This window comes from Myotis daubentonii, chromosome 14 (genome assembly GCF_963259705.1).
Source record: "Myotis daubentonii chromosome 14, mMyoDau2.1, whole genome shotgun sequence".
Taxonomy (NCBI): Eukaryota; Metazoa; Chordata; class Mammalia; order Chiroptera; family Vespertilionidae; genus Myotis; species Myotis daubentonii.
The window spans coordinates 14,728,606-14,745,596 of record NC_081853.1 but is presented as its reverse complement, the minus strand read 5'-3'; the positions used below and the strand labels follow the sequence as shown (position 1 = coordinate 14,745,596).

The window sequence follows — 16,991 nt, the reverse complement described above, 5'->3', positions numbered from 1 at the left end:
GCCTTGTCTTCCCGAGGGAGAAGATGGATTGAAAGCTGCCAGTTGGGGACTTTTTGTCATCAGGGCGCTGCTGGGTTTCCAAGGCGGTGATGGGGCTGGCGCTGGCTTGTCTTCTCACTCAAGTGCAGAGTTGTTGATGGTCACTGGTTATGCTCAGACCATGCGCAGCTTGTTTTAATATAGAATTTTGGGGAGGATAGGGGTATCGGCTTGTGAAGGGCAGCCCGGATCCGGTGGAACTCCTTTGTCCTGTGGTAGGAGAGACACCCCAGTCCTGTCCTCGATGCCGTCAGCCTTGGCCATCTTCACTTGCCGCCCGAACTCGCACCCGTTTCAGGAGCGTCATGTCTACCTGGACGAGCCCATTAAAATCGGCCGCTCCGTGGCCCGCTGTCGACCCGCGCAGAATAATGCTACCTTTGATTGCAAAGTGCTGTCAAGGAACCACGCTCTGGTCTGGTTTGATCACAAGACGGGCAAGGTAATGTCACAACATTGTTTAACAATCCTTACTTTTTGTTTCCCTTTGCTCTTTCCGTATAATGCATGCGGGATCCTGGGGTTTGCACCCAGAGGAGACTTTCAGCAAGGCCACGGAATCAACTTTGTGTGTGTCTGGTTCTAGTGGAAATTTAATTGGGGTGGTTGAATGGAAAACAGAGAAGGTATTGTAATTAAATGCCTTGGGAGGGCGATGGCATCTTGATAATGTGGTCATTCCCAGTGAAATCCCAAACCCTAGTTCGGTTCGGAAAACCAGATAGTGAAACTTGTCATTTTGTTTTCAGTCTTTTTAGAAAGGTGAATTTGCAGTTGAGAGCTTGATTAAGCAAGCAACAGTTCCCAAAGCAATGCAGGGAATCCGTGTCCATTATTACACTGGGGCTCAATTGTCTGGGTGGTGAGATGTAGTTAATGTAGCTTTTAAGTTCAGATCAGGGCCTGTCTAGTAAAGGCAGTCGGTGTAAAGTTAGATTTTGAAAGATTTGCTATGTATACTCAAGAGAAATTTGCAGTTATCAAAGCCAGTTTAATTAGGCATGAACTACTAACTACATACAGAGTTTTTTGCAAGTTGGATGAACCTATACCTATTGTTTTTGGAAGTCACTTTTTGATGTTGCCTGCAGCACTTACTGAAAATATTTTGTGCATACTTACAGAGGTGATATTTCAAAATCAGTGTTAGGAAATTGTTTTTTGAAATTATATTCAATTCTATCAAATATTGCATTACCTAGATGCAATAGGATGAACTTAGTGCTCTTTAAGTGTGACCATTTTATCATTTTTATGTTAGCACCCTAATACTATGCATGTGAGTGCTTATATTTTAAGAATGCGAGGAGAAAAATAAAGACCCTTTCAATTTTTAAAACTGTGTGTGAAGAATGTACTAAAGAGCTCATCTTTGTGCTTAAACCTTAGATTTTAGTTCAGCAACAGAATCAGTTCCAACTTAGAGGAAGTTATGTAAGACTAATAATAATATCTCAGGTTTCACCTCTTGACTTTTGCTCCCTCTTTTTGAGTTAAATGATTAAGTCTTCTTAAAAAGAAGAATGTAAATCTTCAAGAGTAGTATTTTGAAATAAAAGAAACCTGAGCCTCAAAAGGAAGAAAGTAATACTGTGTTGCTATTGAATTAAGGAATTATTATATAAATCATTTTTCAGAGAAAGGAGGAAAAAATTGCCCAAGTTGCTGTGTGCTTGCATAATACCTTTATCCTAATCTTTGTGTAGGATGAGAACTGAAAAAGTATGTTAATTTTTCTGTATAACACCAGGTACTCATTTACCTGTGGAACACACATATTTTTCATCCCTGGAAACTAAAGTTTGGGTGCCTGAAAGATTTCACAGATTACTCATAATCATTTAAAGTGAATATTCATAGAACTCATCCTTCCATCAATCAGATTCAAACATCAGTTAATTGCTAGGGCCTTAACTCAATCAGCTTTGACATTTTTGTCTTTTTATGTCCCTGGGCAACAGTTATAGCCCAATTTAAACAGATTACAGGTGTGCTTAAAATACATACTCTAAAAATGCACATTCTTTACTTTGACCCAATATTCTAAGGAGACTCAGATTTTTTTGTTTTACTTATTTGAAAACCAGTGATTGCATGAACAGTGCTTTTCCTGGCTAGGTTATTTTGAGATGACTAAGAATAGGTCAGTAGTGAGTGTTTATTGTGTAAATTGCAATGACACGTTAAAATTTTAAATGGAATTTGTTATTAGAAAAGCTTATCCTTAAAGGATACACAACTGATTTCTGCCGTTTTTCCTTTTTATTGCTGCTTTATTAACCAACACTCAGAATATTACTTTAGGTGTAGATATAATTATTGGCTATTGTACCACCTAGTCTAGTTAAAACAAATAACCTGTCAGATTTTGCCATGTGATTAAATTATTTTAGGAATTAACTATTTAAATTTAAATTTCAGCAGACTGTTTTTTTTAAAAAAATATATTTTATTGATTTTTTACAGAGAGGAAGGGAGAGGGATAGAGTTAGAAACATCGATGAGAGAGAAACATCGATCAGCTGCCTCCTGCACACCCCCTACTAGGGATTTGCCCGCAACCAAGGTACATGCCCTCGACTGGAATCAAACCCGGGACCCTTCAGTCCGCAGGCCAATGCTCTATCCACTGAGCCAAATCAGTCAGGGCTCAGCAGACTGGTTTTTATTGAGCATCTGTTATATGCCAGATATTATGAGGTACACAGTTCTAAAGAAAATCCACAGTTTGACCAAATATCATTTATTGTTTTCTCTGTGAAATTTCTAGTTTGAGGATTTCTGCTATAAATGTATCATATCAAAAGTCCCTGAGCCATTCCCAGCAAACTTTTTTGTACAATACAAGAATCCCTCCTCAGGCAACTTTTCCCCCCCCCCAAACATATCTAACTCTCAGTTTTCTCTTCTGGGGATAATAGTGGTATCTACTTCTGTTTTGAGGATGGGGATAATCATGTAAATCACTTAGCACTCTTTTCCTGGGCATTATTAAGGGCTATGCACTTAGGGAGGAGGGTGTTTGGGGGTGGGGGAGAGGAACCATCTAGGTAGCTCTTTGCAATTTGTTGTAGTGCTGTGGAGTCTTGGGAAGGTTATGAGAATTTTTTTCCTTTCAGGTGATGGCATATGTAGAGGTAATTTTTTAAAAAAATTATTGATTGATTTTAGAGAGAGAAACATCCATTTGTTGTTCCATTTATTTATACATTCATTGATTGCTTCTTGTATGTACCCTGACCTGCAACTTTGGTGTATCAGGAAGATGCTCTAACCAACTGAGCTACTGGCCAGGGCTGTAGAGGTTGAAAATGAAACATACAAAGTTGAGAACTCTGTCCAAACTGGCATTTTACCTGGGAGGTGTAAAGTTGGGGTAATAAGCCCTTTGGTTTATTTATTTTATTTTTTGTTAATCCTCACCCGAGGATATTTTTTTCCGGTGATTTTTAGAAAAAGTGGAAAGGAGGGATGGAAGGAAGAGAGGAGAGAGAGAAAAAAACATCAATGTGAGAGACATCGATTGGTTGCCTCCCACACGCACCCTGATGGGTTGGGGATCCAGCTTGCAACCCAGGTACGTGCCCTTGACTGGGAATCAAATCCATGACCCTTCTGTGCATGGGCCGATGCTGTAACCATTGAGAAACACAGGCCAGGACACTTAGTTTATTATTATTTTTTAATATATTTTTATTGATTTCAGAGAGGAAGGGAGAGGGAGGGAAGGAGAGAGAGAAACATCAGTGATGAGAGAGAATTATTGATCGGCTGCCTCCTGCATGCCTCCTGCACGCCCCCTACTGGGGATTGAGCTCACAACCCGGGCATGTGTCCTTGCCTGGAATCAAACCCGGGACCTCTCAGTCTGCAGGCTGATGCTCTATCCACTGAGCCAAACCAGCTAGGGCTTTTTGGTTTATTTTTAATTGGGTTGTGTTCTGCATGGGCCATTATGAGAGGCTCCTTAAAATCTGGAGGAAATACTAAACATTTGAAACTTTCTGATTATTCAAGTAATACATGTTCATTATAGAAAATTTGCAAAATGTGGGCACATGAAAATGTAGGTCACACTTTTTAATGCTAAGTTCATGGAATGTGTTATGGTACTTAAAACCTGCATGTTGAAGGGTGACAAGTTTGCCACAAAGTAGACTTTAATAAGCTCTCTCAAATCATCTACTTAGGGATGTAGCAGTTGGCTATTGCCCTTCTTAGATGCTGGCTCAGTGTATCATCTTTTTGGAGGTCAAGCTTTTCAAGTTAGATGGTAGATAATAGAATGGTTAGTGATCCTTCTGTTGACTCAAGGTACCACTGAAAAACAAATCTATCCATATGGTGGTTACATAGAAAGGATAGTGAGTGTAGTACCTCTTTTCTGATTTGGATGGCCTTATTTGATTTGAGGCTTTGTGGAAAGGAGATAGTCCAGTGGTCCAAACAGTATGCAGTCTATTTCCAGTCTCTCTGAGTAGTACTAGTTGTTTTCTTCCAGTTGCCATTTTTTTTACTTAAATTCAATAGGTACTATTGAGCACCTGTTCTAACATGATATGTTTTAGTGGAGGGATGGTGAGGAGGAAGGAAATGGCAAGAACTGGTAAGAATTGTTATTTCTTCTTTCTAGAAGCTTATATTTTAGAGAGTGTGATTATACACCTTGAGAACAGTTGACTGACATAAGATAATATTATATAAATTAAAATGGGAAGAGCGTGATAGTGTTTGAATTGACTTTAAAATAAGGGATGACCCAACCCGTGTGGCTCAGTGGTTGAGTATTGACATATGAACCAGGAGGTCACAGTTTAATTCTCAGTGAGGGCACATGCTGGGTTGCAGGCTTGATCCCCAGTGTGGAACATGCATGAGGCAGCTGATCAGTGATTCTCTCTCATCATTGATGTTTCTATCTCTCTCTCCCTCTCCCTTCCTCTCTGAAGTCAATAAAATTATATTTTTAAAAACAAGGGATGGATAGATACAGGTTACAAAAAGTGCTTTCTGGTTGTTCTTGTGTGTTTTGAGGGGATGAGAGTGAAATAAAACAGACAAAAGCAGATCATTTTTTAATATATATTTCTTTATTGATTTAAGAGAGGAAGGGAGAAGGAGGAAGAGATAGAAACATCAATGAGAGAGTCATTGATCGGCTGCCTTCTGCACGGCCCCCACCGGGGACCAAGCCCGCAGCCCGGGCATGTGCCCTTGGCCAGAATCAAACCTGGGACCTTTCAGTCCACAGGCCAACGCTCTATCCACTGCGCCAAACTGGCCAGGGCAAAAGCAGATAATTTTTAATGACTTTGGCATCTTCCAAATACTGCGGAAATGAATTTTGTTGGATTGTAGAGTTCTTTTGGAGAGCTGCTATGGTGAACACCCATTCTTTGTGATGGTTTTATGTTTGTGCCTTGTTTTTGTAATTAGGAGTTAGGCCTTGGAGGAGAGGGTTTCTGTCTTATATGTCTGTTTCCTTTTATTTTGTATAAAGTAGATATTGCAGCCCAGTAGATAGTGTGGTGCCAGGTTGTAGAGTGCCTTGATTACCAAACTAAGGACATGGACCCACAGGCTATGGAAAGCCAGGGAGAGTTCTGTGCAGAATAATGACATACCGAAAGTCCCATTTAAGAGCGATACAATAATATGTAGAGAGGTCTGGAGCAAGGAAAAATGAGTAACAAGTTAACTAACACTGTGTCCTATGTACCATGCCTGTTCTAAATGCTTTAAATGTTAATTTATTTAATTCTTAAATAGCTGTTCAAGATAGGTGTTTATTTTCCCCATATTAACCTATGAGGAAATTAAAACACAGGAAGGTTAGGTTAGGTTTACTTGCCCAAGGTCACATAGTTATTAAATGGAAGAGCTAGGATTTGAACTAAGGTATTCTGACTCTTGATTCTAAGGTCTAGAACTTAAGCTCTTAACTACTCAGCTATTCTGAGGCTTTGTAACAGTTTAGATATAATGTCATTTTGTAAGGATATAGACCAGATTCACAATAGGAATGAAAATAATTAAATGCCAGAAAATGAGAAAAGACAAGTGTATTAACTTATCCATTAGTACTTTAGCAAAGAGAGAGATTTTAGGGAAAGTTTCATGGATGAGATAGTTTCAGTCAAGGAAAGAATTTTGGGTGGGAAGAATTGCTCAAGCAAAGATATAGATATGGCATGTTCCAAGACATTGCAAGGAAGTCATTGCAAAGGGAATCTCCAGAATTTTACAACAAGATAGTTTCTTCCTTCTTCCTCCCTTTATCTAAACATGACAGCAATGATTCTGGCCTTAGTTTTTGGGACAATGGCATATAATACATTCATTGATTCTGTTTATTTGTTTGTGTGTTAACAGATACCTAATTTATTCTTTTGTTAATCCTCACCTGAGAATATTTTTTTCCCCATTGATTTTTAGAGAGGGTGGAAGGGAGGGGGAAGAAAAGGAGAGGGATGGAAGGAGAGAAAGAGAGAGAGAGAGAGAGAGAGAGAGACAGACAGACAGACAGACAGACAGACATTGATGTGAGAGAGACATGTTGATTGGTTGCCTGCTACATGTGCCCTGACCTGGGCTGAGGATTGAATCTGCACCCCAGGTACATGCCCTTGGCCAGGAAGCAAACCCATGCCCCTTTGGTGCTCTGGCTGACACTCTAACCACTGAACACACTGGATAGGGTGATACCTAATTTTTTTTTTGGCAGAATTTAAAAGATCATTAAGAGGGGTTGCTTTTTCTGAGAAAGTCACATATTTAACACATGTTATATTTAAGGCACATTAATTGTAAACATGTTTAGAAGGCATGTTTTATATCCAAAGCACATACTCATTTCCTTCTTTTCATAGTAGTAAAAAAAATCAATGAAATATTTTATCTATTATTTCAAGTTGTAAAAAATATGGACAGTATATACCAGGGGTGGGCAAACTTTTTGACTCGAGGGCCACAATGGGTTCTTAAACTGGACCGGAGGGCCGGAACAAAAGCATGGATGGAGTGTTTGTGTGAACTAATATAAATTCAAAGTAAACATCATTACATAAAAGGGTACGGTCTTTTTTTTTTTTTTTTTTTAGTCTTATTCATTTCAAACGGGCCGGATCCAGCCCACGGGCCGTAGTTTGCCCACGGCTGGTATATACACTTAAAACATGTTTTCCTACTTAGTTATTTGACTTTATTCCTTAGGTTAAATTTATTCTTTACCTTCCTAGGCTCCTATTTGGTTTTCTCAAGTGGTATTTATGTTAGAGCTTAGTATTTATTCTCTTTGATAAATAGAAAGGAGAGTGTCTGTCATTTAGAGTTTTAAGTGAAAAGATTGTGAGATTATTTCTTAACGTCATATGTCAGTTTCTTGAATCAAGAAAAATGGTGGTATTTGTTAGCTGTGGAAATGTTCTAAAGACTCTTTCCTGCCCAAGCTTCTGTCACTGCCACTACAGGTAAATTAACAGTTTACACACTGCTCAAAAATCTTGGCTGTTGGGGGCTTCCAGTCAAGATGGTGGTGTAGGTAAATCCTGTACTCACATCCTCCCACAACCACGTCAGAATTACAATTGAACTACAGAACAACCATTATTCAGAACCACCTGAAATCTAGCTGAACAGAAGTTCTACAACTCAGGATATATAGAAGAAGTCACATTGAGACTTCTCCTAGGAGGAGCAGAATCGGGAACAGGTTAGTCCCACACCCACATGTGGCAGATAAAAATCAGGAAGGATATCTTGGCTGTAGAGGTCCACCTGAGAGCCAGGGGTCCCAGCCCCACACCAGGCTTCCCAGCACAGGAAGAGAAATTCCCACAACTTCTGGTTGTAAAAACCAGTGGGAATTGTGGCTGAGTGAGATGGAGGGCTCTCTGAGTCCTAGATGATCCTCTTAAAGGGAGGAACTCACTTCTTCTGAGCTTTAACACTGGGGCAGCTACTTGAAAGGCACCAGACACATCCCAGAGGAACTGAATTATTTGGCATCAAAGCAAGGGCTGGAGGGGCAAACAGAAGTGCTGGCAGAGGCCATTGATTCTTTGCTAAGCCCTTTCTCCACAGAGCTAGCAGGCATCATGTCTGAGTTTCCAAACCTGGGTATTACTGTTTGCCCCCACCCAGGTGATTGCCTGAGACCCTGCCCCACCCAACTTGTGGGCCCTCCCAAGCTGTTTCCAGTGGCTTTTTCATACAAATGCCTCAGACTTTCTTAAAATCTCTCCAAAAAGTAGCATCTGGCCTCAGTGCCCCATACCTCTCCTTAAGTGACCCCAGGTCTGGCATTAGCAGCATCTGGCCTTGGTTTGAAACTTGGCCTCTCCTGGGCATCCCCAAGCCCAGCACAAGTAGCAGCCATCTATAGATCTCTTTATAGATCATGCTGGGAGGACCCTGGGCAGAACACAGGCAGCAGATGACTTTGGCCTGCATCTTCCAGGAGGCCCCAGAGCTTCAGACCACATCAAAGCACCACCCAACCACCTCTACAAGTGACACTCAAGGGGTGGACTCAGCAGAGACCAGAGCTCCACTGAAATAAGTTTTGCTCTTTGGGATGGACCCTTGCACAGCTGATCCTCCACGGTGGTCATAGCCAGCTCTTGCAACTAATCAGCTAGGAGAAATCACTTCCATTGATGTGCCAACAGCAATCAACTTCAACAGGAGGGTATACACAGCCCACAGGGTGTATACATCTGGAGTGCCCAGCTTGGGTGATTGGGGAGGCTATGCCACTGGACCCTACAGGACACCTGTTACATTAGGACACTCTATACCAAGCCTGGGAAATGTAGCAGCTCTACCTAATACGTAGAAACAAACACAGGGAGGCTGTCAAAATGAAGAGACAAAGAAACATGTCCCAAATGAAAGACAGAACAAAACTCCAGAGAAAAGAACTAAACAAAACAGAGACAAGGAATCTGCCAAATGCAGAGTTCAAAACACTGGTCATAACAATGCTTAATGCACTTAGTGAAAACTTCAACGGCATAAAAAAAGGACATGGAAACCAGAAGAAGAATCAGTCATAAATGAAGGATAGAGCCCAGGTTGGTGTTGCTTAGTGGTTAGAGTGTTGGCCTACACATCGAAGGGTCACAGGTTCAATTCCCAGTCAGGGGAATGTACCTGGGTTGCAGATTCTACCCCAGCTCTGGTCAGGCTGCTTGCAGGATGCAACCAATTGATGGGTCTCTTATATTGATGTTTCTCTCCTCCTCTCTCTCTTTCCCTCTCCCTCTCCCTTCCCTTCCATTTCTCTAAAAATCAATAGAAAAAATATCCTCCTGTGAAGATTAACAAAACAACAAAGAAATGAAGGATACACTAACTGAAATGAAGAATAATTTCAGGGAGTCAACAGTATAGTTGATGAAGCCAATAATCAAATCAGCAATTTGGAATATAAGAAAGCAACAAACACCCAATCAGAACAGCAAAAAAAGGAAAAAGAATCCAAAAATAATTAGGATAGTGCAAGGAGCCTCTGGGACAACTTCAGGTGTACCAACATTCACATCATGGGGGTGCTAGAAGGAGAAGAGAGAGAGAGCAAGAAATTGAAAACTTATTTGAAAATAATACCAACAGAAAACTTACCTAACCTGGTGAAGGAAATGGACTTTTAAGTCCAGGAAGTTCAGAGAGTCCCAAACAAGATAATCCCAAAAGAGGCCCACACCAAGATACATCATAATTAAAATGCCAAGGGTTAAAAACAGTCTTAAAAGCAGCAAGAGAAAAGTAGTTAGTTACCTACAAGGGAGTGCCCATATGACTGCCAGCTGATTTTTCAACAGAAACTGCAGGCCAGAAGGGAGTGGCAAGAAATATTCAAAGTGATGAAAAGCAAGGACCTACAACCAAGATTATCTACCTACCAAAGCTATCGTTTCGAACTGTAGGTCAAATAAAGAGCTTCACAGACAGGAAAAGGCTAAAGAAGTTCATCACCATGAAACCAGTAGTACATGAAATGTTAAAGGGACTAATTTAAGAAAAAGAAGGAAAAAAAAGGATTTAAAAAATGAACAATAAAATGGCAATAAATACATATCTATCAACAATTAAATCTAAAAAGCAAGATAAGTAAAGAAGCAAAACAGAAACAGACTCATAAGAACAATTAAGTACTAATAATAGTCATGGAGATACAAAGTACAGCATAGGGAATATAATCAATAATATTCTAATAACTATGTATGGTGTCAGATGGGTACAAGATATTTTGGGATGATCACTTAATAAGTTATATAATGTCTAATCACTGGGGTGTACACCTGAAACTAATGTAATACTTTATGTCAACTTTAAGTGAAAAAAAAAAAAAAAAGATTAAAAAAATTTTGGTTAAGCCGGGCTGGTGTTGCTCAGTTAGTTGAGTGTTGTCCTGTGCACTGAAGGGTCGCGGTTTCGATTCCCATTTAGGGCACTTACCTGGGTTGTGGATTTAATACCTGGTTGGGGCACGAATGGAAGGCAACCAGACAATGTTTCTCTCTCACATCAATGTGTTTTGTTTTCTCTTTCCTCAGGTGAGGATTAATTAAAAAAGATTTTTGATTGGTGCTCCATTAATTTTTGGCACAATACTACAAACTCTATCAAAATCTGACTCTCGTTTCCTCTTTTTCAGCTCCATTTTCTATTATTCTTTTTTTTTTCTTTTGCCCCAAACTCTGTGCAGTAGCTATGTAACAGTGCTGACTGTTTCTAGAATAAGTACCTTTTTTGCTGTTTTGTCTTGTTTCCCAGAAGTATCGTTCCCTTCATTCCTTAAGGCCCAGTTCCAATGTAAAAGCTCCCCTGACCCCCACTAACTGAAGATTTGATTGGGTCTTCCTCTATACTCCCATAGAACTTTGTATATAATTTCATTATGGGATACAGACAACAAAGTAACTATGATGCAAATATGTACTGTTGCCCTGCCAGATGTGAGCTCTTGAGAACAAGAGAATAGGTACTGCATAAATGTTTGAATGAGTGAAATGTGAACAATGGATCAGTTGGTATTTCTGCAAAACCTGAGGAGGGTCAAAGGGAAGAAGGTCATTCAAAGTTAGTTCTTAATTTGGGATCATGAACTTAATTACCAATAAGTAGTATTTATATAAATCATGACTTATTGAGAACTTGTCATGTGCAAGACAGTTTGCTAAGTGTTTTTTGATCATAGATAATCTGAGATTGGTGATATTAATTTTGAACTATTGCAAATGTTTCTATTTTCATGCAAAATAATACTTTTATCTTAAGGATTTTATAATATTCAGAGTGCTTTCTTATTTCACTTGATCTGTATAACACTCTTAGGTAGGTAGAGCAGCTACAGACTGGCTCCCTTTTATCCAAAAGAGTTTGATGTTTAGGGGTTATTTGTACAAAATCACCTCTTAGGAACTATGGGAGTTATCACCAGAATCTAGATTTTTTCTAAAATAAAAGCCAACTGCTAAGACATTTATTCTGAACTACCTCATTATGGACTGAATAATTACTGTAATGAAAATCTGTCTTTTGCTCTCTTGAAAGTTAATCTAAGCTATTATTTTTGGAGTACATAACTAAAATACTTGTTATATGACAGACGACTTGGAGAACCTGAGTTAATTATTTCTCTCGAGTTAACTAGCGTTTTTTAAACATTATCTCTACTATTTCTACTAATAAATATATTTTTTCTTAGATTTGCATTCAGGCAACTGATTTGGATTTGGGCGTTTATACAAATGAATGAAACAGCTTTGGAAAAACTTGTTTCCTATGTACTTTTTTAACCCTTTTAAGAGAATAGCTGACAAATATAAATTTAAAAAGTAAAGTTTATGTAGCTACTTGAACACATAGAAGCTTGGTGATTAGTACTGTATCCTTTGTCAAATATACAGTTTGGGTTAGATTTTCATTTACAGACACATGAAACTTTGTTTCTTTTTTATTTATATTAATGTTTTATCAATAATTTCAGACTTGTAGTTTTACCTACATTTATAACTACTAACTTGTTCTAGTTGAGCTAAACAGAAATGATTTTCCAATATAGACATCCAAGCTGTTATTTTTTTTCTTATTTTTAACTTTTATGTACTAATAACAGGAATACATTTCCATAAAAATTGAAGCAATAGGGAAATATAATGAATGCAGATATGTCCTCCTTCACATAGGCAACTCCCATCCTCTTCCTTTCCTCCAGAAGTAAAAGTTGTTATTAGATTGTGATTTTCAGAAGTTTTTGTGTATTTAACTACTTAGGGATGTAGGTAAAGAAACATAGTTTTTTGTTGTTACTTTTTTCCATAAGTGATTAGATCATAATTTAAAGTATACTTTTTAGCTGATAATATCAAGTGAATTTTGGTAAGCTATTCTGAAATGTGTTAATATGCTCTAAGTTCTGACCAGCATCCAAATTGTTGTAAGATTAATACTTATCATTTATTGAGCACTTACTAGGTGGTGTGCTAAGAGTTATCTCAGTTAATCCTCACAGCAAACTTTTGAAGTAAGTAGTATTATCTTCAGCTTATAGATGAGATACAGATAGTGGTAGAGTCAGGATTTGAACCATCTGATTGCAAAATGCACACTCCTGACCTCTCTATTGTGTGCTATCCCAACTCTCTTAGCCATTAATCTCCTCACCATAGATCAAAAGAAAAAAATGCATTGAAATAAAATATTGTCTTTTAATGCTTAGATATTTTGGTAGTAAATCAGTATAGTTTTAGTTGAAGATCAGTTCCTCAAAAAAGTATCATTTAACATTTTACAAGTTGAATAAAAACACCTGTTTGCATGTGAATATGGGTAGGGCAAAAGTAGGTTTACAGTTCGTATGGAAAATAACACAAAAATTAATAAATAATATAAGAATAAACATTTGCATACTCACAACTATAAACTTACTTTTGCCCCACCGAGTATATTAGAATATCACTGTTCAGATAATATAATATACTAAAAAGGGCACTTTTTTCTTTTGTTGGGTAATTTCTAAGTTTAATATCTATGGAGTTTGTGCTTTAAATGGAATATAATATATATATATTTTTCCACATAAGTAAATCTAATTTAGAAAAAGTTACTACATTTGTTTTTTTAACTGTTTAACTATAGAAATACTAACTATATTATTAGATGCTAGTTACAAGATTCCTTCTGTTTTCAAAAATTCAGGTTTAGGAGATAAGATCATATTGTATGCTACAAGTATAGGTATGGTAGTTATGCTTCTAGAATAAACAAAATTTGTAGTTCTGAACAATTCTATTTCTAGCTATAATAAACCAAAGAGAAATCAAAACATATGTCTACATGAAAGCTTGTATGAATGTTCATAGCAGTTTTATTCATAATAGTAAAAAATAAGTAGGAAGAACCCAAATGTCCATCAACTGATGAATAGATAAATAAGATGTGATATACCATATAATGGAATATTATCCTAATAAAGAGGTAATATGCAAATTGACCATCACTCCAACACAAAAGATGGCCGCCCCCATGTGGTCAAAAATGGCCGGCAGGGGAGGGCAGTTGGGAGGGACCAGGCCAGCAGGGAAGGGCAGTTGGGGCCCGATCAGACCTGCAGGGGAGGACAGTTGGGGGGGGGGACCAGGCCTGCAGGGGAGGGCAGTTGCGGGGACCAGACCTGCAGGGGAGGGAGTTGGGGAGAACTAGGCCTGCAGGGGAGAGCAGTTATGGGTGACCAGGCATGCAGGGGAGGACAGTTGGGGGGGATCCAGGCCTGCAGGGGAGGGCAGTTAGGGGGGAACCCAGGCCTGCAGGGGAGGGCAGTTGGGGGGGACCAGGCCTGCAGAGGAGGGCAGTTGGGGGAACCAGGCCTGCAGGGGAGGGCAGTTGGGGGGACCAGGCCTGCAGGGGAGGGCAGTTAGGGGCAATTGGACTAGCAGGGGAGCAGTTAGGCATCAATCAGGCTGGCAGGGGAATGGTTAGGGGGTGATCAGGCTGGCAGGCAGAAGTGGTTAGGGGCAATCAGGCAGGCAGGCGAGCGGTTGGGAACCAGCAGTTCTGGATTGTGAGAGAGATCCCAGATTGGAGAGGGTGCAGGCTGGACTGAGGGACAACCCCCCCCACACACATGAATTTCATGCACCAGGCTTCTAGTTGAACAATGAAAAGGAATGAAGTAATGATACATGCTACAACATAGATGAACCTTGAAAATACTAGGATAAGTGAAAGAAGCCAGACATAAGGCCACATGTGGTATAGTTTTGTTTCTATGAAATGTGTGGGATAGGCAAATCAATAGAGTCAGAAAGTAGATTAGTTGTTGCCAAGGACTGGGAGTAAAGGAGTAATGGTTAATTTTATATATCAACTTGGCTAGGCCCTGGTGTTCCATTTTTGGCCAAATACCAGTCTAGTTGTTGCTGTGAAGGTATTTTTAAATGTGATTAACATTTAAATCAGTAGATTTGAGCAAGGCAGGTTACCCTCCAGAATGTGGTGGGTCTCATCCAATTAATTGAAGGCCTTAAGAGAAAAGACTGAGGTTCCCTGAAGAAGGAATTCTGTCTTTAGAGAGTCATCATACTCAAGACTACAACAACTCTTCTCTGTGTTTCTAGCCTGCTGGCTTGTCCTGAAGATTTCAGATTTGACAGTCCCCACAGTCACTTCAGCCAGTACTTTAAAATATCTTTCTGTCTCTGTGTCTGTCTCTCTGTCTTTTTCATCTGTTTCTCTGGAGAGTCCTGGCTGATACAGGGAATGACTGCTAAATGGGTATGGATTTCTTTTTGGGATGATAAAAATGTTATAAAATTGATTGTGGTGATGGTTGCACAATTCTGAATTGTACATTTTTAATTGGTGAATTGTATGGTAGGTGAGTTATATCTCAAACAAGTTCTTATAAAAAATGAAATGTTAGATGGAGTAATAAGTTAGTGAAAGCAGATTAGAGTGTAGGAGGTAGAAGAGTGTAGAGCGAGTGTTCAGTTGTGGGTAGGATTAACAGCAATTAAAAAATATATATATATTTTTATTGATTTCAGAGAGTAAGGGAAAAGGAGAGAGAGATAGAAACATCAATGATGAGAGAGAATCATCTATGGGCTGCCTCCTGCACGCCCCCAGTGGAGAAATTGAGCCTGTAACCCAGGCATGTGCCCCTGACCGAATCAAACCTGGAACCCTTCAGTCTGCAGGCTGACACTCTATCCACTGAGCCAAACCGGCTAGGACAACAGAGCAGCTTTTGAAGTACCTTTAGCTTAATTATTATCACTAATATCCTATTATGAATTGTCTTACTCTTGATTAGACTTTTGTTTTAACAAATTTAGTAGATCGAGAGTGTGCTTCCAATTTTGAAATATTTGTTAACAGGCACAATTTGGGTAATATTGAGAAATTGTAGTGCCAAAGTCTTAATGTGGGAGTTGAGAAATGGTTGGAAAAATACAGTTTAAAAGTCTCAGTCTGAACCTGAGAAGCTTAAGACATTAATTTTACTCACTATGAATCTTTTGTGTATGCAGGCACATAAAGTGCAATAAAATATTATTAGAACGAATGATGTTGTCTTGACCAGAAGAAAATGTTCATTTAAGTTATAGTTGAACTTAAACTGGGACCATTATGAATTCTTAATCTTTAACAAGTATCTGTCTCATGCTTGCAGTGCAGCGTAATGTCCAGTAGGTACATAGCACTGAAAAATATAATTACAGTACAAATAAGTCCAACAATAGAACAATCTGTGAATCATTGTTTCCAAGAAGCTAAGGGAGTAATGTATTCCTTTTTCCAGGATTGGGGGCAGAAAATGTGGAAGGAATGAAGAGGGCTTCACAGAGAAAGTTGTTTTTTAAGCTGCTGTTTGAAGAGTGAGTAGGGCTTTGCTAACTGGATAAAAAAAGAGCAAGGCATTCCAGCCCAAGGGAACAGCATGTGCTTAAGACATAAAAGCCTAAACGAGAATGATGTATTTTGGGAAATACAAACCCAGATGTTAACAGAATTGGGAAGGAGAAAACAGAGCTGCTATCAAACCTTTGGGGGTAGTTGAACATCATTGACAGAAGGCATAGGGGAGGCAGTATGGCTAAAAGCTTAAAGGTTCTGGAGTTAGACTACCTAAGTTGAAATCCTGGCTTCACTGCTTACCAGGTGTGTGACCTTGGGGAGTCTCTGTTACTCCTTTTCCTTTACTCATTTGTAAAAGGAGGCTAATACCTCAGGATTGTTGTAGAGATTTAATGATAATTCATGTATAGCAGTTAGCAGAATGCCTGGCACAGAATAAGTACTCAATAACTTGTGGTTATTATAATTTTTCTTTATTTTTTTGTTGTTGGTGTACTTACATAGTAAAGCCTGTGTGGTTATTTTCCATCAGTGTGCTTTTTCATTGTTAAAAAACTTTTCTTCTTTGGCTCTGGTAGGATGGCTGAGTTTGTTCGAGTGTTGTCCGTACATCAAAAGGTTGTGGATTTGATTTCCAGTTCGGGCACATGCCTAGGTTGCGGGTTTGATGTATTGATGTTTCTCTCTCATGTTGATATTTCTCTCTCTGTGTGTCCCCCTTCCACCCCCTCTTACTCTAAAAATCAATAAAAAACATATCTTTGGGTGAGGATTAAAAAAAAGGTTATCTTCTTTGAATATCTCTGTCTTTGGAGTTATCTAAACTAAGATAATTCTTTAATACCTTGAAACTTTTTGAAATGTGTTAGAGAAATAGTCTGATATAATGAAAAATAAATATTTGGTCATTGTCCCAGGTTCCTGGCACACAACTCCTAAAATTCGTGGAATCTCCAGAGTGATAAGAATATTTTTTATGTGATGATAAGATGGCTGGTAACTGGGGATCCCTAGATAGCTTCTGGATGGGGCTGGTCTTCTGAAAGACCTGGCGATTAGAGGGTTGGAACTTTCATCCCCACTTA

General features: G+C 39.0%; 1 protein-coding gene across 31 annotated transcripts in view; it reads left to right on the top strand.

Annotated features, from left to right (window-relative positions):
* The first annotated feature begins 283 nt into the window (after window positions 1-283).
* SLMAP (sarcolemma associated protein) overlaps window positions 284-16,991 on the top strand; it is a 163,667-nt gene continuing 146,959 nt past the window's right edge. For all 31 annotated transcript variants that reach the window (XM_059663196.1, XM_059663197.1, XM_059663188.1 and 28 more), the window contains exon 1: window positions 284-481. In XM_059663196.1, coding sequence (XP_059519179.1) covers window positions 284-481 — 198 coding nt within the window. The remainder of the gene's footprint in view (window positions 482-16,991) is intronic.